We start from the raw sequence: 26,554 nt of genomic DNA on the forward strand, positions 1-26,554 counted from the left end.
ATGATAAAAACAGTAAAACCTCGATTGTCCAGACATTGGTCAGAGAAAGACACGATCATTCGCAAAAAGGAATACAAAAACATGCCTGTTTCACTATGCAAATAGAATGTAATTGGTTCAAATATTCATTAGTTCAGATAACCAAGGTTTTATTGTGGCTGAACGTTGATAATCTTCCGATTACTCCACTTTTATACAACTTCAAGCTTCCGATTCTATTGGTCTATCGGAATTTGGCACAATTACAAACTCCCCCTGACAGAAATTACGTCGTGATAACAGATTCGTTCAGAAGTGATTAACCTCTTGTGAACGAAGTCGTACTAATCGGACATCCTTTCAAGAAAACGTAAAGGCCGTGCTGAATCTCGTAGATGACTCGTTTAAACGATTCTACCTTTGGCGTTCTTTTAAAAAAAAATTCGGCTCTATGCAACCAGCATGTAAAACCAGATCTCGTCATCGAACGAGAAACTTGGAGCAAGAACAGAACAGAATTCAAAAGTTATTGGCTTCCGAGTACTCTGATTTCTCCGACGTCATCCTCGTGGAATCTCCGTTTGCCGAAACCACCAGAAACGGTCATGGAATTCGACAAGTTTCACTTGGTCTCACGCCATCCAAGTTAATCGTGGCTGCTGACGTGTTCAAAGGAAACTCGCGGTTTTTCTGTCCGCGCACCCTCGATCCTACCATCGAGAGCTTCGAACTGATTTCTCTATATCCTCTACGATGCGTTAGTCTGAGCGTGTTCAACAGGAGACATCGAAAAACCCTGAAGGCAAGGTAGAAATTTACTGAAAAATAAAAAGTCATGAAATAGAGATGCTCGATACAAATGAACTGCTTTCACAACTTTCTCTACTTTTCCTAACGAGATGATACTTATTAAATAGCGCTTTGACCGCTACTAATATCATTAGATTCATCGATGGAAGAGTAAGCTATTACGAACTCGGCGGTATACAAGGAAGAAACATTTTCTGGAAGAAATGGTGCGAGCAAGTCGAAAGTTTGCTGGCAAACAAGACAAACGGAAGCTCGTTATCGGAAACGACCGCTGCAAGTTCAGCGAGCAGCTCGACTTTATACATCCTTTCTTCGGAGATCGAGCTTCGCAATGATCTCAGAAAAGATGGAAGAAGAGCAGTGTGCAGGTGATTCTTTCGTTACTTGATGTTTATCCATTTGTAAGAAATCTTCATTGTAATACATTCTATAATTGGATACAGAATATGGACTCACTATGGAGGCGCCGGTGATTATACACCTGCAACCTGGCGTCATAAGGACTTATACCTCGGACCATCCTACAGCGAGCTGGTAGACGGTCAGTACACTCCTGTTCCTATAAGATTCGCCGGCGCCAGTTTGGAAGACATTAAGGCCGAATTAAAAGATTTTTCTCCGAGCAAGATCGAGAAAGGGTCTCGTAGCTGGCCTACGTGTCGTTGCTTCGCAGAGAGACGCAAGAACGATGGTCTTTGCGACGTACTGTTTGTCAGAGATCACAATCGCAAATATTACAATAAGACCAAATTCTACGCGACCTGTCAGACTTGTCCTCGTAATTTGCAAGCCAAGATCTTCGAAGACAAAGTCAGGCAGAAACGGAACGTTTGGTACAACGAAGCGTTCGCGAAAGAAGAAGAGTCGAGGAGTCAGAAGAAATGTCTCGCGCGAAGGATATCTCGATTTGGTTTTGGAGTTCCAGAGAAGTGTCATTCAGGGTTGGTTCTGGGTCCAATCCAAACGGATCCCGAGTGCTTCCCTTTGCAATTCACCGTGCAAAATATTTACGTCCTCATGGAGAATGCTGTGAAGGTGTGGGAGGGCAAAGAAAGAGGTGAAAGAGGCGAGTCCTTGAAACATTGCAAACATTTTAGGAGATACGGTCTCTGTACTGCACCCCATTTTCTTTACGCCCTTGGTCCCTGGTCGGTACAACCTGGAGAACGTACTACTCTTCAAGGTCGACGATCTTTCAGTCTGGTCACTATTCGTCGACAGCCCGTCGAGTCGGAACTGAAACTTCCTGTATCTCGTCGACAATTGGCAGCTAGTATTTCGTATACCGAACTTCAGTCTGGTAGATTTGGGTCGATCGGGACTACTGCGAAGGGACGAGTTGTGTTATTTTGGACACCAGAATACTGGTACCGACCCAGACCTGCTTCCGACGCTTACAGGTAGTAACTAAAGAAAATATTGAATTAGAAAATCCATCTTATCAACACGCTTACCGCGAGGTCTATATCCGATGCCTCTGCGCTCACGCGGTTCGTATTATTTTAAATTAAAATGGATAATAAGATACATAATGAATTTTGTACTATTATTAGAGACCACGAATTTTTATGCATTTATGCAAAAATACATAAAATGTGCAAAGTAGAGTACTCGTCGTGGTATTTGATAGGCGAAACAAATTTTGTGCTTAAGTTCCACTTCCTTGATCATATCTATAAAGATATAAATTTTCATAAATATCCACAGTCATGTGTATTTTATGTATTCATCGTACGACAATTAGCGACGTCACGGGACGAAAAGCCTTTTATCGGTCACCGGTGATCGTCATCGCGTTGAACGTGTTAATTGTATTGCGACAGGGAGCTGAGACTGCACTTGAACCATCTGAGAAATTTTCGCCAGGAGAAGGAACGGCCGACCAGGAGGAAGTTGTTTAGGAGAAGAAAAAAGTGTCAGTGCGAAGATGATTCTACCATTGCTCCTGAGGAAAAACCCAGTTTCCTAGAACGAATTTTCTCTGGAAATGGATACAAGAGAAGGCAGAAATTCGAAAACCAGGAAAATAATACTACTGTTCAATTAAGAAGATTATTGAGAATGGACTTTAGAATAACAATTTGGGATATAAACAGCGACATTTTGGCGACGCAGCTAACGCTCATAGATCGCGACCTCTTCGTCCGAATTCCCGCCGAGGAGATCGAGATCTTGGTCTTTCAAAGGAGCTCCAGGAACGCGCCTAATTTAGCAGCGTGGATAGCATTCAGTCATCGCGTTTCTTGTCTAATTGGCAGTGAAATTTTGGGCGTGAGAAAATTACCCATGAGAAGTAGAATTGTCGCGAGACTCGTGAACGCTGCCAAAAAGTGCCTCGCTATGGGGAATTTTCACTCGTGCAGATCGATTTTGGCGGGATTGCAGTCGCCTCCGATTTTCAGATTGCGAACTACATGGGATTACTTACGTATTCATCATGCGAATAGGTACATACACGCCAACATCGTGTACCTAAATAATTATGTTACTTTGTTACAAACACTTCTGTCTGTTCAATTAAATGTTCTGATGATTTAGATACGAAGTTATGGAAAGACTTTGCAAGATTTACAAGAACCCGTGTGCTTTATCATACCGACGATCTTGGGCTAAAGTTGAAAAGAATCGACCTTGCATGCCGCACGTGGGTGACCTTTTGCTGAGACTTCTGCAATTAAATAATGCGAAATGCCATCAACAAGACAATAGTATTATCCATACGAATGATAGAATAAACCCCTCAAAGGATTTAGCTGCAAGGTCTAACAGAAATAAGGATGTATTATTGGAAAGTAATCCGGACCTGAAACAAAAGCAAGGCTGTAGCAAGAATTTCCTCAATTCCGTTTTAAACAGGATAAAATATAAAAGGAATCAAAATACGATTTACGAGGAAAAGACAGATTTAACGTGGACGACGAGGCAACAGGATTTAGCGTGGAAATATTTCTATCGTTGGTACAACGCTGTTTTAAAGAGTAAAATTCGTATCACAGAGCAGAAGAGATTAAGGGATATGGATCCAAGGATGAAACGCGTGATCGAAGTTGCGACTTGGTTGTCGGATTGTCAGAAACGAGCTCAAGGATACGAATATCCGGTGCATTCGTTCACGAAGGAATTTTTATTGAAGAATCGATATAGGGAGGATCGGGAAAACTTCTTTATTAGTTTAAAATTGGAACCGGCAATGATAACTTGAACAAAAAAGATTAAAACGTCTAGCAGTTTATTGTCAATAATAAAAAGGGAAGACGAATAAGAAAAGGAGTTTTTCAGTGAATTAATATCACTCGAGTACTCATTTAATCTGAGTCGAGGTAGAATTGTAAATACGTTAAAAAAAAAAAGGTTACATAAAATTTTTATAGACGGTAGTAATTGTTAAGTCTTCCATATGAGTGGTCGAAGATTTCAGTGCAATTTAAGTACTCCTCGGACAATTCATCGGCATGATTAATCTCGTCATCATCAATCAGGGGTATGGTGTATGCTATAATACAAAGATGGATTAAATAAAAAGAATAAGAGAAAGAAGAAGAACGAGAAAGTAAATCAAAACGTAAAAGAATTGTAGGAATTAACTAAATTTACATATATAGATATAGAGAGAGAGAAAGAGAGAGAAAGAGAGAGAGAGAGAGAGAGAGAAAGAGAGAGAGAAATATATACATTTTATATACATAGCTTACTGATACAATATATCTACATGTGCTTTGTACTTACATATTTATATTATACTATCGTTTTAATAAAAATTTCAAATCCACTTATACATACATATAGTCGAACCAATTATTCAAATGTTTCTCTAACAATTGTCATAAGTTTGAAAAATTGAACAATTGCAACAATATAAACAATATTTCTGAATTATGTTCTTTTTATTCTGAATATAATCATATATATGTATATTGTATCCTGAATATAATGTACACAAAATTGTTGCTATATATGTGCACATATCGTTTCTTTAATAATAAGTTTAATAATAAATTTCTATTTATCAGTCGTAAACATAAAAAAAAAGTATTTATAATGGCCGGAAGAGTAAATCTCTGAATGGAAACACACTCACATCAAATTTTTTTGACTAGATAACAACGCAACTATCGTATATATAATCGCAAAATATGTATATTAAAATTGATTTAACAACAAACAAAAAAAACGAATTGAATGAACGAATAACGTGGAATCCAGTGGGAACAATGTTCTTTTAACATCTAAATCACGACAATCGACAGAACGCTAGTTAGTCCTTTTACACGATAAACGTTTCGAAGGATAATTCCTCGAATACTTTCTTATTCATATACTTTTTGTTTTGACAGTACATATTTAGAATATACGTTTTGCTTATGTTCGCAATCGAAATTCAAACTCTCTGTATCGCCTTACGTATCGCCAGTCGCATAAACAAATCTTTCTTTCTATATACAATAATTATTCGTTTCTTAAATTCATCAAATTCCACGAAAAAACTACGTTCCCGTTGAACTACGAAAACGGAATATACATTCAGAGTGCGTAATGGTTCTCTTAAGATTTAGATCTAGCGTAAAATGAGTTTAGAAATGCACCGCATTTAAATGCACAAGACAAAAACGATGATTATAAGAAGTACGAGATCTTACAAGACGAGATTTGAGGTATATAATAGATATAGTAAATCTCAGAGGGTATCAAAAACAATTACGTAGGGCGTAGGACACCGATAGGGTTTCTCTTTGTCTTTCTTTCTTTCTTAATCGTACACAATCTTAATAATTTAAGAAAACAGGGGATACATCTTTTTAGAATTATCGTTTGATAGTCTTTCTAATACTATTAGTTACAAGGCCCGTCATCAAAAATCGTAACATCTCCCTTTTGCAAGGAAAGAACAAGCGAAATGTCGAATCAGTTGTGAAACACAATAGACGGGCGTTACGTAGGGCTTGGCGAGTACCAAATTCCCAGAAAAACTCCATTTTTCTTCACTTTCTTCTTTTTTCTTTTCTTTTTTTTTTTTTCATTTTTGATTTCGTTAATCGAAAAAAGTACCTATAGAATATACATCTGTGTGGTTTCTCTAGCTAGAAGAATTAAGATCACATGCCGCCAGGTTTCGGAAGATTTGTATCGTAAGCTCTGATTACGTCCGTCTGTGTCACCGAGCCTCCTTCCTCTTGAGAGAATGCAAATCCATCTGCATCGCGCAGCATGTGCAACAACAAAGATCGTAGCCTATTAATCTCTGTTATTACAACATTAAATTAATTAACACACATGCACTATCTACAGGAAAATGTTAGACTTATTTATAATCGATGTTAGTTTACAGTCTTGCAGGATAAGTTCTATCGTCTTTTTACGATTTTAGAGAGATTCTTAAACTACAAGTTAAGACATCGTTACGTAAGACAACGAGAGTACTCGAGACAAGTACGAGTTACTCTAACAATTAAAGGTTAGTGAAAGTACAAGTTTTGTCAGAATAATGTTGTTAGTGCAGCTTGTAGCTTAATAATAACACAGCGCATATACATTGTTAAAACGTATCTAGGTGCAAATATTGTGGAAGATTGCTTATTTCGAAAAAAAATTTTTTTATATTAAATAGGCAAAAGTCGTGAATAACAAAGCGTGTGCTCTTAAGTAAATATATTTGTTAGTAACGAGTAAAGAAAATACTACAAACGGCGAGCTTAGAAGACAAAGAATTTGTACAAAAGGACCATCGTTCTGACTGTCCTTGTTTTTCTTTTATTTCTGCTTTTCTTGATTGCAGGTCGTCGTTAGATAAAACAACTTACGTGATAGTTCCACATCGGTATTAACTCTGGAGGCGGCGTTTGATCGCCTGGTGAAAACACTTTTTACGTTTTTCAATAGCCGTGCCGTCTCCGTCAATCTGGAAAGCCGTGCATTCAAAATTGTTTTAGAAACACTCGTTTATCTATTGGTCGTCCTCATCCTTACACTTCAAATTCTTTCCCCACAATAATGATATGTCTCGCGTGTAGCCTTCTCTTCACCGGCTACCTAATAGTTACTTATCTAAACTGATTCATGCGGTGCTAGAAATACTATTAGATCTTTCTGTTCATAATTCTTCTAATCGATGCTCTATTATTTTTAAGAATTCTGTTTAAATATTCCTTGATGCTTTTTATTACAACTTGGATACAAATCGTATCCTTTGTAATATTATATTAATAAAAATTAATTTTAATATATTAATGGAAAAGTTCATACTAATTAATACACATATTAACACATATATATACCCTTAGGAATTTGAAAATTCGAATAAACACTGTAAATGAAGCTAATTGAAATAGTAATAAAATAAAAAAGTATTTACTAAGATCGTGATTTGTATCTATATATTCTACTAATTTCCATCCAACTAATTTCCAATATGATCTATTTCAATTTCTATCCTTACATGTTTCGATACAGAAAGAATGTTAAAGTTGTATTAAAAATGTGACTGTGATACACGTGCTAATATTATTCATACCGCGGTGCCCTTGCAAGTGAACCGTTGAACGATCATGCAGTTTGGTTAATCAGCAGTGCTTTCGCCTGAAAGTGTAGAATTACAGGAACACTACGAGTTACATACATACTACTGGGGGTACTTACACCTCGCGAGCTCGGCGATGGCATGCACAGGCCTTCACGGGATACCGCGAATAAAACATACCAGAAAACCGCATTAACAAACAGAGTACTTGCTTCATACCGATGGGTTTTTTCAAGTGATTTGCCAAACTAGATTACTACCAGAATTAGTTTACTTTCGAAACAACCACTTGCCCGTATTACTTACAATATCTTTTATTGCATATTATTTTAATGCGACTTTATTCTTGCGAACCCAACTAGTATCCAAGTGCTAAACGATTGAAAATAAAATAAAAAGAAATAAATAACTAAAGTTTCTCTACGTTCGTATGCTACGATACTTCGAAAAAGCTTTGGTCTTCGATGCTACTATATACGCGTACGAAGTATAATCACCAATCTATACTGTAAATCGCTCGAAATAAATTCGAAAAATTGTAATATTAATACAGAATAAAGTATGAAATTAAATACAGATGAAGATGACAATTAACCATACGAGCAAACAGAGATACAATTAATGAAATGCTTTAGCTTTCTTTTCGCTCCTATACCATATTGCATAAGTATACAGAATGATTCTATTTCTACTAGGTAGAAAGTAAAGAAAACATTATCAATCTTATTTATATGCAGATATGTAATAGACTTTATACTACATTTGTATTAAAGAACAAATTCATAGTAAGTAGTCTCTAGTACGTATAATGTTTAATACAATAAAAAAAAAAGTAAACACGTACAGTATTAGACGGTAGACGATACTAGGTAGGAATAGGTAAGGTGTATAAAAAATATGAGGATGCTTACTGATCTTACAGTGGACGGGAATTTGTAGAAAATCTTTAGGAACATGGAATACGGAATGGTGCACTTGAAACATGCCCTGTATGATGAATGAACCACAGATCACGCGCTGCGCGTGCAATCGGGAAGACTTTGATCTTATTTCGCCTTCGTGGCGACCAAATCGAGGTCCAACATCGAATTAACCATCGCCTCCTCGAATATGACTTCGATCTCCTGTTGCAATTTTCATTTTTCTACTCAATTGAGACAATTGAATGTTAAAAATATAATTGTTATAAAGAAATCCTAATATAGTAAAACATCGGAAAGTTGTTCGGCCCTTGGAAAAAAAAAGTACTATTATGAAAACAAATTGTAAACACCATTTGTAACAAGATTAATACTGTATACCGCTATATGCATGCATCTCTAAGTGATTTGTTAGTTCTGAAAGTTATATAGGAATTGTCATCGTATAAAAATGAATGTTATTCTAGTGTGAACGTGGTTTGTTAAAATGTTACATTCAATAAGCCATGCATATTGAACATTAATAAGTAATTTTGTTTTTGTTACTCTACCAATTTTTCATGCAAGGTACATATACTGCTATGTATCTAAATGTATGTGAATTTTTAACCCCATACGAAAAAATATTATTGATAAGTTACCAAAATGAATTACTAAAAGCATATGCCTTTGTTTCGTGACGTTTTTTCAATTCTGAGTCGCTATAATAATTCTGAATTTCTATAATGTACATTAAAAAGATATAAAAATAACTTACGAGCTTCTGTAGTCATGACTGTTGAATATATCCCCGGGGTCTGATTTTCGAATCTCATTTTCTCTAGCTGCCGCAGTTACGGACTTCCAAATTGTATTCTTTACTCTGTAACAGGACATACTTCAAATACGTGTAATTAACATATTGTGATAATTATTGGATATATACTTACGCCTTAACTGTTACATCCACAAGTAGCACCGCTGCTGGTATAAGTACCAAACCCAGCCAGAATACAGGTGAAGAAAACAGCATTCTATCGTTGCCCAACATCACTGCACCCACGTTTAAAACAGGCCAAAAATTACTGTAATTGAATTAATAAATGACTTCACCATTTTTTGATGTAAATAAAATACAGATATATTGCGTAACTTACCTATATATAAGAATAAACAAAAACCAGAGCATAATAGATCCCCATGTTGCCAAATGAGTGACCCACGTCCAAGAATTTATTATTAACCCTGCTTTTCCACATACTGTTACAACTACATACTATAAAAAAATAAAATATATTCTTTTTATAAAGAACTGATTTCATTTTGATAGCACAATAAAACAATTATTAAATTGAAACATACAGTGTATACAAAATTTCCTAAAACAATGTATCCACCATCTCGGCCGTTTGCCCATATCACACCTTCTTTTAGAGCCAGCAGTGATAACCAATAAAGAAGAGATGAATGTATTAAAGCATTTGCAATCCACATCCAAAATACCTATGTAAGCAATGTCGAAATTGTACAAAATTGTTAACATAATGTCAAATATGACTAATACTATACAAAGAATACAATACCTTAAAATTAAACGACGATTCTCCAGTATTTTTTGTAGCATATAATCCTGGATGAGATAAATGAGTTTCCGCGGAACATACTTTATCAAACAGACCCATAGCTAGTGGAGGAGCTGCTGTAAATACCTAATGTAAATAGTGTACCTTGTATATTGTAACATGTAATATACAATAATTATATATTCTAGTAATTATATGATAGCACAATATGAGCCTATAACTTACAACATTGTAAAGACCAATTGACCATCGCTCAAAAAGGATTTGTCCGGACCAGCCGGAGTAAATGGCAAACCACAGTTCGATAACATACAGACAAATATTTTTGTAGAATGAGTACAATATTAATTTACACATTCTACTGTAATTCCATGAACCATGAACAAATAACAAACGTTTTAAAAAACGAAATTGCGCAATAGAATAATCAGAAGCACAAGCTGCTTGAAGACCTTCAACCCCGGAAATTCCTAGAAATGATAAAAATTAGTAATATACATCTTTCTTGTTTGTCACGAAGTCAACGAATAGGTAACTTACCAACGCCGATATGTGCTTTCTGGATCATAGCTACATCATTTGCGCCATCTCCAATAGCAAGTGTTACAACCTTTTTGTTACTTGTTATCAAATCAACTACCTGAAAAACTTTATTACGTTATTACTGTTGTTAAGAAATATCAAATAAAAATAAAATAAGTTCACAACATGGTCACCTCGGCTTTCTGCATTGGCGAAACTCTGCAACAAATAACAACTTTGCAAGATGAACATAAATCTAGAAAATCCATTCTAATATCACAGGATAATGCAAAATCTAAGGTATTTCCATCTATAATAAGAGCTACATCATTTTGACACTTTAGATCGATTCCAAAATCAAGACACCGCTGTATTATAACTTCCCTTGTTTTCTGTAATTAGATATTGATTTTAAAACTCTTTTCTAAGAAAATTAGAAAATATAGTGCTCTCAATCTTTTCTTACATCTAAAGATGATTCATTAATTATATATAATGGCATCCCATGTGTAATCAATTTACAAGAATAGCCAATATTTATGGCAGTTTCTTGTTTATCTCCAGTTAATACCCATACATTAATATCAGCTTGTAAAAGAGCTTGTATTGTTTCTGGTACCTACGACATTATGAATTCCCATCATTCATTTCTGGAAACATATATCGGAAAACAAACTACACACATACCTGATCTTGTAATTGATCTTCAATAGCAGTTGCCCCTAATAATCTTAATTTTGTTTCAATAAGGTTCGCAGCATTTTCGATCATACTTTCACGATTTCCTAAACTAATTGTCGCATTATGATAAGTTTCACGCCACCACTATTAAAAAACGGTTGATGTCACAATTTTATTCAAAATGAACAAGATGTAATTGAATTAACAATAAATGGTACTCACCTGGTAGAAATTATCAGGTATATCTGCAACGGCAAAACAAAGCGTTCTTAGACCTTCGGATGCAAATGCCTCCAAATGTTCCAAAGTTACGTCTCGGAAATCGTCCAAACTACTCTGTTCAAGGTCATTATTATCTAAGGGAGCTGGACATAATCTTTCGTAAATAACGGAATCAGCTCCTTTACAAAAAAGTTTGATTTTCCCGTCTGGTGTTTTGACAATTACGGACATCCTTTTTCTAGCAGAAGTAAATTCTATTACATTTAATATTTCATAACGAAGTCTTTCACCCAGAGCTATTATTTCCACATAAGCGGGCGTTCTAGTATCGAATACGTAATTAAATTTACGAGCTCCATCTACTAACGCTCTTTCATCTATTTAGATAATCGTGTATAAAATTAAACTATGAATAGCGTTTAAGGATATAGATACATTAATATAAATACATTACCTGGAGATGCAGCATGATAAATTACAGTTTCATCAATTTTTTCAGGAATAACAGTATGACACACTGAGAGCATAATCATAAATTCATGTACCACTTTTTCATGGTTTGCAGCCTTTTTATCAACAGGGCGAGAAGAATCTTGTACTGATCTTCCTTCAACAATATCTCTAATTAGCTCACTATTAATACTAGTAGCGACTTCATTGCCATTTATATTTGGATTTGGCAAACTGTAAACAAATTTTTTTTTACTTAAAAACAAGTAAATAAGATAAAAGATAATAAATGAAATTACTTAAAACGCTTACTCATATAATTTGCCACCAACTGAACATCGTTTAAACTCCATTACATTTCTCGTAAGAGTTCCAGTTTTATCAGTAAAGACATAATTAACTATACCAAGTTCTTCATTAAGATTGCTTGTACGTGCCATTGCTGGTGTATCTGTTTCTGCATGGTACATTTCGATATCCATATTAATGAATGTGGCTTGAATAAATCTCACTACTTCCAACGTGACTTGCAACGAAATGGGTATTAAATTGTTAAATAAAATCATAAATGTTAAGAGATTAAAAGCAAAATTTTTAGTCATTTCCTCTGAAATAAATAAACAATTATTTAGTTTTGTGATCAGCTTTGAGAAAGTTGAGAAAATAAGCCAATTTCTCACCTTGTAAACCTAAATACCACAATCCATAACTATTAGCTCTGGTCCAAAGAACATTAAATATTGCAGATAATAGACACAACAAAAGAAGTATAAAGAATAACATGAGTATTTGTGTATTGGTCAGTCGATCCAAGGTAGACCTTTTTAAGGGTGCAGTTGTAGTATTGTTTTGCATAAGTTTTGTATCATGGCCTGTGTAAATTACTACACCAAACACCCACCGTGTGTTTCTTAGCATTGCACCACGAGGCAATACTTGATCAGGTCCCAAAGCTACAGGTCTAAAAAGTAAAATATACATTTCTTACATACAACTTCACAACACCTCTCAAATTTTTGTAAGAAACAACCATACTGTTTATTTGTTTCTCGCAATACTCCATTAAACTCATACAATTGTCTGTTTGGTGGTTCACATTGAATATTTGCACGAAAATTCATTAATTCAACAGTATCTAAGAGACTGGCAGTGTCAGGATGGGCCTGTCGTATCTTCAAATTTGTTTCTCCATCCAAATTGGCAGTCTCTATGAAAGACATACCCTGTGGCTCCGATGATGATAATAAAATCAAATCAGCAGGGAAGAACTTGTTGTTGTGAACCTATGCATATTAAAGAAAGCGATTCTAGCAGGAATATATTAATTATAAATCATTACCACATCCAGCTTGAGAAAAATAGGATGCAACCTTAACCACATCACCAACGGCAATATTTCTCCATTGTATCCATTGCCAGTGGCCATCCCTCAAAACCTCCACTTCACGCATATTTATTTCATCATCTGCTCTGTGCCTTTTCTGTAAGTAACGATATTATAATGTTTTATATTGGATAATAAAAATTAATTTATGATTAGGGATACTTACAATATCTTCGACTATCTCCTTTAATGCAGATACACTAAGAATAAAAATTAATGGAACCAAAGTTGTGTATCGACCTGTAGGTGATACATCCGGTATTTGCTAAAATTAAAAACAAGATAATGTGTAATAAAAAGTACCATATAAACGTTTGTTTACGTACGTAAGATTTGTTTAATGATTACCTGCATGAGGGCGATGAATAGGAAGAAGCAATTACTATATCGACGAAATTGTTCGAAAAGAAACATAGGTATAAACGAAAGGAGTGAGTACTTCGCGGTACTAATGCGATTGTTGTTGTATTTCGCTGGCTGCTGGGGAGCATTTATGAAAACCACCCTTTCTTCACTGCTATCATGTTGATACGAAGACCGTTGATCGTCACCTTGGGATGCACCATTTTCCGCCCTTATGGGACCAACTACGATAAAATATATATCATTTTATATTACTATGTTTTCTCTTATCGAAACATTTGCTTCAAAACTATAATAAACTAAATAAGTTACGATCGTTACATATGAAAGAATTAATCAGTAATACGATATTACTTAATAATACATATTATGCTATTTATTAATTCGTTTTTTTCGTTTTATAACATAACTTTGAAGGTATTTCTTATCTAACTATAATGATCGCGTGTTTGATTGCAATCAACTACTTATATTTTTTCTGAATATGTTGACTTACGATTTTGAGCATACAAATAAAGATGAAACCGGGATCTGAGTTCGTTGAACCATTGTATTACTTTCGTACGAGCTATTTCCATGTTACTGGTTGTTAAATGAAATGTCTTTCACATCACTTCTCTTTGCCACACCGATCCATATTTATCGCGCGACAAGACAACACTATTACAAACACAATCTAATGTCTTTGATGCTGTATTAATGATATAATATCAAACGATTTAAAATCAGTAACGTTTCACATCTCTTTTCGTTCAATTATATCGAAAAATAAATGATAATACACGAATTCAGACGTGTCTAGATACGAGAGCAAACTCAGTGATTTCACTATGTTATTTAAGAAGAAAATGACGTAGTTCGGGACTCTATTATCATCTTGGAGGTTATAGCTGCATATCTAAAAAGGAATTCCGTAAGAAACTCTTTTATCGCGGTCAATAAGAAGCTACATTGCCTAAGAAGAATTCATTTCAATGTTACTAACATTTTAATGATCATTAAATCTCCAACTTAACTCGTGTATGTTGATAATTTTTTAAAAATTCTATACGTATAACTATATGTACTTATATTATCTATATATACTATAAAATTGTGAAACAAAATGTTAATGATTTGTAAAATTATAGTTCGTAAAAAAATAATACAAAATCATCGTATTACTAACAAATATTTACTATATTTTACTGAATTTTATATTACTGAATTTATATTATTGAATTTTAAACAACTTTGCATATAAAATATATACATTTTTCGAATCTATTTTATAATTTAAATAAAATTTGTCAAAATCTCATTTCAAGGACAGCCGGTTATACCAATACTGTGAACGTCTTGATATGAGTATTATCACTTGTGTATATACATTGTGAATACCGAATATACACATATTAGCCGTATCTGCTGCATCTAGATCGTATTACGCAAAACAAAAACTGTATAGTATCAAACTCGATACGTGGGTGTTAAATGATTATTCTTTGATAGTGTACATACATTATTCCACGACACGCGTGCACGCAAAATATTTGAGCTCGTATATCCCATAGTTTCTCAACACCCATCATGTAATAATTACTTCCGGCGAAATATTATCCATTCGTACGTCATCACTACCAAAACAGTTGTGTAACAAGTAGTTGAATGTGATTAAAGTTGCAAATGAAAAAAGACAGCTTATTGCGAGGCTACTAAATTGAATACAATCGATGACAATGGAGGAATAAGAAACATCAATAGGCACTGAATTTAAAGAATACAAATTAAACGTGTTCTCTGTGATTATATTATTCGTTACTGATTAGAAAATAACGATCAAAACTGATATACGATTTTGACATTTTATTCAGCCGACATGGAACTTGCTTAATCCATGAAAGAAAACAATATAGATAGCCAACATTCTGTGAAGATCTACGCACGTCTTCCTATAATAAAACTTCCTATGAAATGGAACGTACACCTGTCGAACACCTTTCTGCTCGAAATAACGATCGGTTAAACAAACTACATATCTGCGTCATCGTGGCGGAAGAAGCTTCGCGCCTGTCGCCACACCCCTACCGATACAACGGAAATACGAATGTACGTGCAACGCGATCCTACGAATTAATCCACATTTAACTGTTCTCTAAAACCCGCAGTACTTCTTGCAAAAATTCTCGAGTCGCGAGTTCGCGTAACCATGTCACGCCTGCAAATTTGCTCGGGAGACACTGATTCTAGTTCGTAGGTGGCACTGGTCATCAGCGACTTCTTTACCAAGGTATGTATATCCGGCCCATTAGATTGCCAATAGTTAGGTAATTTATACGTGCAATTTATGTTACTAGTACGACTTCATTTACGATCATCAACATTTAATTGTATTCTTATTCATACTAAAATTAAAAAATAAATAACGATGGATAAAAAATACTACTAGAACTAAAGGAAACAAATAGGATGATTTTCAATATGAAAATAATATAATAGATGAATACGTTGATACTTTGAACGTATAAGATCGAAAATGTTGGCTTAAAACGTTGGATATTTAGATGGCTTAGAGACACAGGCTCTCAAGTGGTTTAGTACACTACTGACAAGGGGGTGTCCACAAAATGTGACAGCCCTGTACACGTGTTACCCTGAAAACGCATGCGCTTGCTACCGGCAACAAGTTGGCATCAGCACCGAGCTTCACTCCACCAGTATTTTCCATGAATACGTAGGCATGTACGTACGGTAAAGTTGCGTCAATATACAACGCTCCGAGACTATAGGCCAAGGACATTTCCGCTGGGGTGGACTGAAGGTAGCTCCGCGCTACTGATGTTATACTTTATTGGACAATCCGTTCGCGCTATTTTAATGGAACAATATTACGATATAAAATACAAAGGGAACGGGAAACTCTTATTAGATTTTTCACTTTTTATAATATTTCAGAATGTATTTCGAATTAAACGATAGGAACGACAAGAATTATTCAGCGTGAATATTCTACAATATGTAGGATCTAAACACCGAATAAATTCTACTTCAAAAACTTAAAATTTAATTTCGCTACCAAATATTTACTGCCATTCAATACTAGAGATTTGAACTTGCGGCTAGAAATCCTATCAACATATATCCTTTTGGCATGTATCTTTACGACCACAAAGAACAATACGACTTTGTGGCTAGCTATCATATTACGAGCTTATTTATAGCGTATTTATATTCATAGTATTGTGAATAACTAGACTCTGGATATTTTTTGTAAAGTCATTTTTTTATCACGATTAAAAGAATAGAATCTGAATAGAGCTGTGTTTCATCTATTAAATGCCATAACGTCTGCTCTACTTTTGATATTTTGTATATTTCTTCGTCTTACATATATTCTGCAGATGTTCGTACTTTTAAATTTTCCATAAATGCATAAACTAGATCCGCAGTCTACTAATAACAGAAAATCTTTCCAGTCGCCAATTGCAGGAAATAACAGCCTGTGGACATGTTTTACCTTCGGAACTTCTTTCGTGCACTCCAGCTTCCTGCAGTTCGATGTGTTCACGTGTCCTTCGGCTCTCAATCCCAGTCGTCAGGGAATCTATACGTAGGCCAATATTGTCGACGTTATCGATGTTGCCGAGATCGATGGGACTACCGATGATATATGGGCCGGATTGTTGCTGGGCACCATCGTTGGTTTGACCGCTCACGGATGAGGAACTGTTACGAACACCGCTGTTTTGTGGGGGTGTAGCGTCCATATGAGGTATAGAAGAAAGATCCGGAGGTGTAAATGGACGTAACAAGCCAGGACTGGGAACCTGGGGGCTCCCCCTGGCAGTTGGTTGCATTGAACGCAGCGGGGCCTAAATCAGATCGAATTTATTAATGTAGCTAATGTTGGCTATCTTTAGTATTTAGCTTAAGGAGAAAAGTGTGTTAGACATTTAGATGACTCGTCTATCGAAACAGTTATTAAGTCAGTAGGAGAATCGGGATTCGAATTTTTATGGTATGATTTTATGCTTTATTTAAATTTTGATTTTTATCTAACCGAGTATATTGTAGAATTTGTGAATCAACAAACGCCAACCATATTTTCAATATGATAAGTATTATCTATATATATATTAAATTATCTCAGATCAAATTATCATGATTCGTATCCCGATTCGATAATGCATTTTCTTGTCTTTGGTATGTAATAATAAGGCGGACAGATACTTAAAGCTACACAAACATATCTATTTTGAAAATAAAACGAGGCGTAGGTGAAGATTACGATCAAGCGGTAAAATACGATCGTCTTTCGACGAACACAATTTGCGATGATGTAATGCCGATGTTAAGAATATACAATGTAAAGACATACATATTGTAGAGATACATATTGTAATAATTCGTCTAAATAAGAATACATGTACGAACAACATAAAATAATTCAGAACGTAACAAGAACTAAGTTTGATCATTGTTTGGAAGTACTTTGTGGATGTTGTAAAAATGGTAAGTCTGTGGATTCAACGATACCATTAAAAACAAAGGCAAATATTGATGTTCTGGGTGTGCACGAGGCACAGTTCACGACACGAGCACTTTGCGACAATTTACGGTTATACGATGATAATTCATCGCGTTTGTATGGGTTACATACGTGGTTACAATGTGAATCTATTAGAGCTCGATGTAAAAACTCACTAGAAGAAACGAACATCACATCGGACGAAGACAGACAGGCAGTAGATATATTGCAAGAATACTTCTACTTAGTTATACAATGAAACCAGATAACACGAAGAGGAATGTTCGTAGAAGTTTGCGTTGAATTTGTGCTTACACGAATCCTTACTGTTGGTCACGTATCGTTTTCAATGACACGATTATTCTCTAAATCAATTCATACACCCGATGTATTATTTATGAAGAGCTTTTTAGCAGAAGGTCCAGACATTAGCGTGCAGTTATGTACTCACGATTTTCAATCGAGTAGGCCAAGGCGGATTTCTGGCGGCTGTCCTTCGACCCGTTTTATGGTTTTCGGCCGTCGAAACTTTGATTATATTTTATCAGGCTCCTACTGACGTAGGCTTACAAAAATAATTTATTTTTCTTTATCTTCATTGGAACGAATATAACCAGAAATGGTATTGACAACTTATCGGTATTATTCGTTTCTTATCTACTTTAGCAAGGCACTTCGATGCCACACTACGAACGTACTAACGCGATATGCGCTTCTAGCAGCAAAGAAAAATTATAACATGGGATTCTTCGTCGTCCGTGTAACGAATCTCTATGTCAGAGTTTCAGTTTCGTCACGCTTGCTTGTTCAACGTCGGGATTCAAGATTCAGTAGTAAACGTGGTTCTCTGGCCAGACGAGTTGTACAACAGGTATCGCAATTCTCCTGCGACAGAGTAGAATATTCGAAACAGCTCTAAGAACAAATTCACGACGGAAATAGATCCAGCTTGTGCTCATACCGCAGGAAAAGGAATCAACGCGTCGAACGACACACGGTCACTTTATATTTTCGTTCTTTCGTTTTTTCTTTGTTTCTTCTTTTTCTTTTTCTGTAACGAGGAAACGATTGATCTACACTGAAGCGTCCCTTTGCGTGTCGGCGAAAAGAACACCTTGTCAATAACGCGATGTAACGAGCACTGTGTGAAAAATACGTTTGCACTCCGTAAAGTCTCTGCCACGCGAGGTCTCGATATTCTTCCCTGAATGACGATCAATCATATCCACGTGCAAACATCGGCATCAAGTGGATTAGGACGTGTGAAAATTTTTGGCCACGTTAATCAACCATCATACGAAACTACTGATTATCCATGTTTCGGAATTGTTCTCTATGCTCTTTGATACCAAACATTTACGTCAAAAACTGGAGGTAAATAGCGACCAATCAATGAAGCGAAATACCGTAGTTTCGACCGAACGTGAAAGTTACAGCAAAACACTTAATCAAGGTTCCTCGTATTATTATAAGCACAAATCGGCAACGTGTAATAATGACACAGAATAACACAAGAAGCGCAACTACTCGAGCAATTTACGAGGTCTATGTAATCAAGATCAACGCAATCATGCTGCAACGTATCATTTGGTGATATCGGGTGTAAAATGAAATCCACGAACAATCGATAGATATGGTCTGATGATATGGCGAAACCAGGCAAGAAAATCGAAATTTTTCGAAGGACGACCAAACACTGGTGGAAAATATTTTCTTGACGTGGTCGGTTCTCATAAAATTCTCGTTTCAGATAGAAATCTCACCGCCAAGAGGCACCATGGTATTTAGAAAATTTTACGCTGATAAGTTTCACGCAACCTGTCGACTTCGTACACTTTCGCTGCCTGCGGTCTAATATTTTACATGTAAAAATCGTTCGATATTTTATCACGTCGATCTTATGATTTTTTACAGTTGAAATCTCCTCAAGTTGATAACGAGCTCTTGAAAATGAATATAGTCCGATAACTCATTCCGACAACTTGCTCACTATCACGTTTAAGATCTGCGAAATTTTCTCTGCGTACGATAAAGCACTGAACGTAGTATTCTGCACTAGCACAGATGTGTTACAGTATTCGAAAAAGATAAAACTACGTTTTGAAGTGTAATTCCACGACTCGATTAACCGGTGAACACCGCGCGCCAGATAACGGTAATTAATTCGTGATTAGTTTAATAAGCATGTTTTGGACAGGCAATGGCAAGGAACAGTCGAATGGTGTAACGCGCGCCCGACGACACCGTTCATTAACTCTTCCATCTCTCCCGTTATCCCTAAAAACAACACGCGTACACGTGTACTACTTCTTCGTCTCCCTTCTTGGACGCGGGTTTTCATGTCGACGGAAGGACGTATACTATTACCTGACAGACGCGTCGGCTCTCGTCTCTCCCTGATATAAACCGCCTACGATCTTCTGCGCGTGCCACTTGCTCGCTTAGACTTAGTCACCATTCGATCGACAAATTAGGCCATAAAATCGTTCCATAAAATCATCGCCTATTCCAAGAGAGTTTTATCGTTTATCGTTAATTGAAATTATCTAATTATCGAAAGTTTATCGAATTGATTAATGATAACAAACGATTAAATCCAATGGATAGAATCAACGACATATATATATTGTATTATTACGATGTTAGAAAGTAGCCTGATAGTACAAACAGGTTAAGGGAGTGGTTTCCATTACGTGGAGGATCGTGCGGAAGTGAATTAAGCGATCTACGTCAGACTACTATTCCTCGCACGCCTCTTTGTGTTTGAACTACTAGAAGTTGATCATTACCAGTAATTAGATAGAATGGCTGAAATTGATCTCATAATGTCGTAGAGATAGAGTTTAGTAGTATAGGAAAGTTAGAAGCAGTTTTTATATTAAAGCTTCCATAAGAAGAGGACTTAACCGTCGTGTCTGACTACCGTTGCTTATTCTACTTAAGGCGATCAAACTGAGTGGCACTTATATCAAACTATCCATCAATTTATACGTTGCGGATTGCTGAAATTACGTTCTATGAAATGCTGTAATACGGAGGGAATACTATGCCTTCGTACGTGATAGAAAACAGCAAATACAAAAAATGAAGTTACAATGCCGAAATAAACAGGTTGGTAAATAAGAGGCAATAGGGAACGAGATGTATCAAAAGTAATGAGATACGTATACACGTTGTTATTGCGTTATTACCATATGCTACTTATCGTGGCACGTTCGCGTTATTATTGATAAAATGCAAAATCCACGCGTACATTTGGTAAATACATCGACGTTCCACGAAGATTTTCATGGAATAAAACCAAGGTCTTTTAATAAAACCAAAACAAATTGTAGAATAAATTGTATAATAAACGATACGATACCGATATTAAAAAAGGAGAGGAAGAATATACTAATAAGGAATGCGATGGCATTTATAATAGAAACAAATCGATATCTCGATTGAAATAAATTGATCGAAGAGTCGCCGAATAATTGAATTTTATCGATTTCACACAATTACATAGGCATATACTAGTGACCAGGCTCGAGTCATGGGTCACGAGACGTAAAAACATAGTCGATCCCTATCTAAGTCCCGTTATTACCAAGGACCGCCCTTTAGCGGAAGTGGGTTGCCAGGATTTGCAAAGGACGTTACACTTTCGAACAATTCACCGAAATGTTAATCCCCAAGAGTGCTTTTATACGCATCGATTTTCACTCGACTGTACACGTTTTCCACGGATAAGTGTTTCTCATCTTTCGTCCAGCGTATTGCCGTATTATCGTTGGCTTTCTATCTACGCCAATGATGATGCAGCCAGGCATATTGAATTTCGCGGGAAATTCCATTTATAATCGTAAACGTTCTGTCTTCTCGTATATCGAACAAATACATCAAAGAAACCCATATCGATCTGAACGGTTATGAAAGGAGGAAAAAAACATGACAAATGACGAAACAATTTTTCTATTCGATGAAATCTATTTGAAATCAGATACAAACAAGATAAGATGGTGAGTTATAATGAAAAATATCGCATGATCCGTGTAATTGGCTTATGGGTGCAACCGTGTTTTTCGAGACGGAAATAAAAGCGGATAAGTCGGGGGAATGCCATAACAAGGAGGAGCGGCCCTTCCCTTCTCCCACTGATCATCTACTGTATGTGTATACCGAGAGATATATTGGCTCGTCTATTTACGAAGTCAGCTTTTATGTTTGCGATCGGTGACGGCGTTGATTCCGTCGATAGGACACACGTGACGCCACACCCTCAAAATGAGTTCCTATGTCCTTCCTCTATTACGGAATTGGGAAATGAATTAAGAAAGAAAGCAGACAAGCCGCACACAACGTAACCGACAATAGGAACGATATTTCTGATGAATTTATACGAAAGGATCGTGCACAGGTCACTTGCTTCGCGTGCAAATGGAACGATGGAAGCGGAACCCTACTCGTTTTTAATATTTTACGCCGCAATCGAAGGAAGAATCTCATCGAGCGCCGCGACCAGATATCGTGCAACACAAGATCTAATGATATCACAAATAACGGAACTACAGTATAATGATGCTAGCACGGTCAGTCATTTGTCAGAAATCCATCGTTTATATCTTCGACTGTTGTTTCCACCGATGTTGTCTAATGAAAAATCATTATCAGCAGGAAGTTTATGCCTTCGCGTTACGTAAATTGTACATATATCTGTATAAGATGTACTAGAGAAAATTTTCTCAATGCTATATTTACAACAGAAATATGAAAACTAACAGCTTAATTGCAACATCAAAGATATGTATGTATAATATATGTATATGATTATCAAGACACGATATTGCAGCATTTTCACTGCCAGCGTTATGACCAACGAATATAATGTTAGGAACATTCCAACGCTGGTGAACTGCATTTTAATCACGCATGTAGGCAACTATCCAAATCACGTTTGTAATTGGCACTGACTGAACCTTTTAGTTGTCAGCGTGATCAAGTATCTACAAACTGCTTTGAAACAGGTTGTCTTTGGAAACATCTGTTCCGCACACGTGATAGAAACGACGCTTGTTCGATTACGAATACCGAGCTACCTGTTGATATAAATATAAATTCTAAATTTCATGTCGAAAATGAAACCGATATTACCGAATCGACTATGAAGATTAATTTCATATTCGTTAATGATTGTGTTCTCCTGGGTACATTTGTAACGAATATTCGATAATAGCCAAGAATTTCATTATTCCAATTCGAAAGTCGTGAACTTCTTTTTGAACTAGTTGAAATAATGCGATCAATTGGCTAGACCAGATTTAAATACCATCCAACAGGAAATGACTACTCTATCGGGGGTGGAGATTTTTTGCCAAGAGGAATTTTGTCAGACTGACATGTGTTCGTGAAAAGCTATTCTTCTCAGAAATAACTTTGTGAAATCGGGACGAAAACGTAATGAAAATCTGGCTGACGTTCAGCAACATATGCGGTTCACGTGAGAGGAGATTTGTTCCGCGTTTTTCAGCTCAGTTAAACAAAGTGCACGCGTTTCGTTGGTCGATCGTCAAAATCGAACAGTTGCAACAATAATCGGTCTCGAACGATTTTAAAATACATTTTACTTGTAGAAATAAATGAAACTAACTATTAAATACCAAAAGTTGATTTGTTTGAGCGAGGTTCAACACCTAAAAACAGCTACGAAAATCAATTAGAAATGTATTTTAATAATCGAATGAATTCGAGTTCCATATAAAAATCAATGTAGGATTAGAGGATTTAAGTGAAATACATTTCGCAATTTCTTACAATTACGAGGCTTTGCCCTAATCTTTGCCATGCTACAAGAATTCTCTTCTCAATCATGCCGCATCCTTGACAATGAAATTACTAGAATGGTCAAAATAATCATTTTGTAACTTTTTATACAAATTTAAAGTATTAATAAATATTATTTTGTTCCTTGTACTATGTTCTTTTATATATCTTCCAGTCTTCCAGGACTTTCACAGTTCTCTTATCAGAAGGCGGAATGAATTTCCCACTTTATGACCATAACCCTTAGGAATCATATGAATACTCGATAGCCGGATGATTTCCAAACGTAAGCCATCATCCGTCACTTCATCTCAAAAATATCCTTCTCAGTCAAGAGCAAAATAGCGTGGAGCAAATTGCCTTCGTGGTTTATTGCTAATATAAAATTCTAAAAATCGCTCTGCACTGGCTATTAATACTCTAACAAGGACAAATACTGATGATGTGGAATCTTTCAGTATTACGTATCACTGGTAATTTGACCGCTTATATCACTTATCTTACATACACCCACGCGGATTCAGAGGGATCCTCTATCAATGTCTCTTTGGGGACTCAAAAGTGCCAGCGCTACTGCTAGGCCATCAACAAATGATATCATCGAGCCTTCCGTTTAGTATTAACACGCTAACCGTGTTATCGATCATTCGGGGTGAAATTATTACAAGGCCACCAGTCGATATTGTTGAATGAAAGAAACGAAACGTATCGACTTTTCATACATTAGAACATATGTACCGGCTATCGCGCGACAATTCGCATATCGTTGTGCATTGTTTGACGAGTGCCTCACAAGTGCACACTACTGCACACGTGTGAAATGCAAACAAGAGCGAATGCATAAAGACGTTGCACAGTTGAGTTAGGTCACCCAGATCGATGCATTATGCAACAAGTAGTCAAACTGAAGTGCAACGTTCAACCTACTCGCGCGAAAATTCCATAAATGTAGTTTACATATACCTATAACAATCTAAACTTAATATCGTCGATCGCGTCGATGATGTAAAAGCATAAAGCATCGGTAAAATAGCTCTTGTTATTCTTTCGGGCGAACAACAGTTTCGTCCTTGTGTAATCGTTGAATCTAATCAGAAACGATGGGTGTACGCGACATGAACAAATTCTAATTTGGATTAAATGCAATTACGCCTCCAGCTTGAGTCATTCGAGTTGCGTTTCATCCACAGCTGATTCTTCGCAAGTTTCCTATTCCGTAATACGATAGATATGTAATATTTGATATTACATGTTGTGTTAATAATAATATAAAATGTTGTATGCCTATTGTTTGTATGAAGAGAGTGATAGCTTGAAATCTTGATAGCTTGAAAGGATGTTTCTATGAGATTATTCAATGAAAAGTATAACTTTATTTGATTATATATGACTAATATCACATTGTTATTGTATTTAAGAAATCCAATGAATTCTTAATTAGACGAGGCAAGTAATTTATTAGCATTTTCTGTAATACATATTTGCACTACCTAGTCAATGCTTAATAATGAAAAATCAAATTTTAAACGAGACATTTAACATGAATTAAAATGTACATTAAAATGCAATATAGCTAAAATAAAGTGATAATTTATATTCTAATATTACATGTATCAATAATTCTCACAACATTTGTACATAAATATCGGGTATTATACGTTTGTATTGTACTCGCAGTAGATATGTTCTATATGAATATTAAGCGTTGATCGTACACAATATAACCTCTAATATTCTTTATACAACGTATTTGTGTCAATAAGAGAATGAAATGTCTAAGTGAATACTCACAGGTACTAAGCCGTGTGTCCGTATCTATAGTGCCGTACGCATGTTGCCAGCTTCTCAGCATTTCACACCGTTAAAAGATAAATCCAAGCAAACTCCAAGAAAATTACACAGCATACGCTAACACACGAAAAGTAACCACTAATGCACACCCGTTTCACACCCGGGTAAGGTGGTACAAAACAAAACGTAGAGTCCTACACTTAGCCTGAACGAAAACATACGATATCTGAAAATAATCAACCGATCGTCAGCGCCGATATAACGGATTCTGTGTTCTGGTTACTTTCAATCTTTGACTTTCTCTTTCTTTTTGAAACGTTTCAAGGATCTGCACGAATCAGTAGCTCGCACACGATATTTCAAAGAAATGCAAGCCGCGGGTGCGACACTATCGAGATCTACGTCGTCTGTCATAGGCGCTACCTAGATTCTAAAGACTAGATGTAAAACACGTAGAAGTAACGTACATGTGACGGAATCGGTTATTTATTATTAACCCCCAGGCCATACATGCGAAACAGCGTCCCTCTGTAAGTGTCATGGCGCCAAACGCTCTGGGTAATTCTCTTGTTATCGTCAGATGTCACTATATGTCAATGCGAGCGCTATTTATGGAGACTCGTGTAACTAATATGCACCACGCTTTATTTGCGTATCGGTATTACAGAATTTGGTGGAAATATTTTTTAAATTTGAACGATAGATGGTATCAACGTATAAAATATAAAATATTAATACTCTGTAATTTGATAAATTTAATTGTTAAAGAAAGACAAAATATGATATAATTTAACTTTACTGTAACAACAAATATTACTAATAAATAATGTTTTATGTGAAAAAGAAACTATTTGCTTTTTGTTTTTACTACATATTAATTGTATGTATTGGTACCCGTTCTAAAATATAGTATAACAATTAAGAGGGACTTATAAGACAGTTTATATTTACCGTACTCTAATCAGACTAACATAAACAATTATTTTTAAATAAACAGTTTTTAAAATAATAAGATTGAAAGCCCGAGTTTGTAAATGCTGTTCTTGT

General features: G+C 35.8%; 3 protein-coding genes across 11 annotated transcripts; 1 reads left to right on the top strand and 2 right to left on the bottom strand.

Annotated features, from left to right (window-relative positions):
* Positions 1–42: 42 nt before the first annotated feature.
* Positions 43–4,662, top strand: LOC117236902. Its single transcript, XM_033500304.1, has 5 exons — positions 43–786; positions 924–1,157; positions 1,233–2,189; positions 2,613–3,236; positions 3,328–4,662. The coding sequence occupies exons 1-5, from the start codon at positions 431–433 to the stop codon at positions 3,989–3,991; spliced, it is 2,835 nt and encodes a 944-aa protein (XP_033356195.1). The 5' UTR covers positions 43–430; the 3' UTR covers positions 3,992–4,662.
* Positions 4,663–5,079: 417 nt separating this feature from the next.
* LOC117236897 (probable phospholipid-transporting ATPase IA) lies at positions 5,080–15,602 on the bottom strand. 9 transcript variants are annotated; one of them, XM_033500295.1, is made up of 23 exons: positions 15,372–15,602; positions 14,908–15,023; positions 13,904–14,067; positions 13,393–13,631; positions 13,211–13,309; positions 13,031–13,141; positions 12,696–12,943; positions 12,341–12,621; positions 11,973–12,267; positions 11,665–11,894; positions 11,211–11,587; positions 10,995–11,132; positions 10,774–10,926; positions 10,502–10,699; positions 10,326–10,425; positions 10,011–10,255; positions 9,786–9,911; positions 9,565–9,705; positions 9,360–9,478; positions 9,153–9,287; positions 8,981–9,085; positions 6,588–6,685; positions 5,883–6,028 (listed from the first exon to the last, which is right to left on the bottom strand). In XM_033500295.1, exons 3-23 carry the CDS (start codon positions 13,983–13,985, stop codon positions 5,883–5,885), a joined length of 3,666 nt encoding a protein of 1,221 aa, XP_033356186.1. In that variant the 5' UTR covers positions 13,986–14,067; positions 14,908–15,023; positions 15,372–15,602. The 9 variants fall into 9 exon arrangements, with proteins under 9 accessions (XP_033356188.1, XP_033356186.1, XP_033356184.1 ...); XM_033500293.1 differs by having other exon boundaries at positions 13,904–14,098; XM_033500290.1 differs by having other exon boundaries at positions 13,904–14,305.
* Positions 15,603–16,160: 558 nt separating this feature from the next.
* LOC117236901 lies at positions 16,161–17,942 on the bottom strand. The gene is made up of 3 exons (XM_033500303.1): positions 17,923–17,942; positions 16,904–17,258; positions 16,161–16,255 (listed from the first exon to the last, which is right to left on the bottom strand). The coding sequence occupies exons 1-3, from the start codon at positions 17,923–17,925 to the stop codon at positions 16,170–16,172; spliced, it is 444 nt and encodes a 147-aa protein (XP_033356194.1). The 5' UTR covers positions 17,926–17,942; the 3' UTR covers positions 16,161–16,169.
* Positions 17,943–26,554: the final 8,612 nt, after the last annotated feature.

The sequence above is a fragment of the Bombus vosnesenskii genome, unplaced genomic scaffold (genome assembly GCF_011952255.1).
Source record: "Bombus vosnesenskii isolate JDL3184/JDL3185 unplaced genomic scaffold, Bvos_JDL3184-5_v1.1 scf7180000013352, whole genome shotgun sequence".
In the NCBI taxonomy this organism is placed as follows: Eukaryota; Metazoa; Arthropoda; class Insecta; order Hymenoptera; family Apidae; genus Bombus; species Bombus vosnesenskii.

What these genes read in the sequence shown, in the direction of transcription:
- LOC117236902 (XM_033500304.1), top strand. Translation starts at nt 431, where the DNA reads ATGCAACCAGCATGTAAAACCAGATCTCGTCATCGAACGAGAAACTTG. An exon ending in CGAAAAACCCTGAAGGCAAG is followed by an intron (nt 787 to 923) that starts GTAGAAATTTAC and finishes TAATATCATTAG; the next exon opens with ATTCATCGATGGAAGAGTAA. An exon ending in CGTATTCATCATGCGAATAG is followed by an intron (nt 3,237 to 3,327) that starts GTACATACACGC and finishes CTGATGATTTAG; the next exon opens with ATACGAAGTTATGGAAAGAC.
- LOC117236897 (XM_033500296.1), bottom strand. Translation starts at nt 13,985, where the DNA reads ATGGAAATAGCTCGTACGAAAGTAATACAATGGTTCAACGAACTCAGA. An exon ending in CCGTTGGTGATGTGGTTAAG is followed by an intron (nt 12,944 to 13,030) that starts GTTGCATCCTAT and finishes TAATATGCATAG; the next exon opens with GTTCACAACAACAAGTTCTT. An exon ending in AAGATCAATTACAAGATCAG is followed by an intron (nt 10,927 to 10,994) that starts GTATGTGTGTAG and finishes ATAATGTCGTAG; the next exon opens with GTACCAGAAACAATACAAGC.
- LOC117236901 (XM_033500303.1), bottom strand. An exon ending in GCACGAAAGAAGTTCCGAAG is followed by an intron (nt 16,256 to 16,903) that starts GTAAAACATGTC and finishes CCATTAAAATAG; the next exon opens with CGCGAACGGATTGTCCAATA.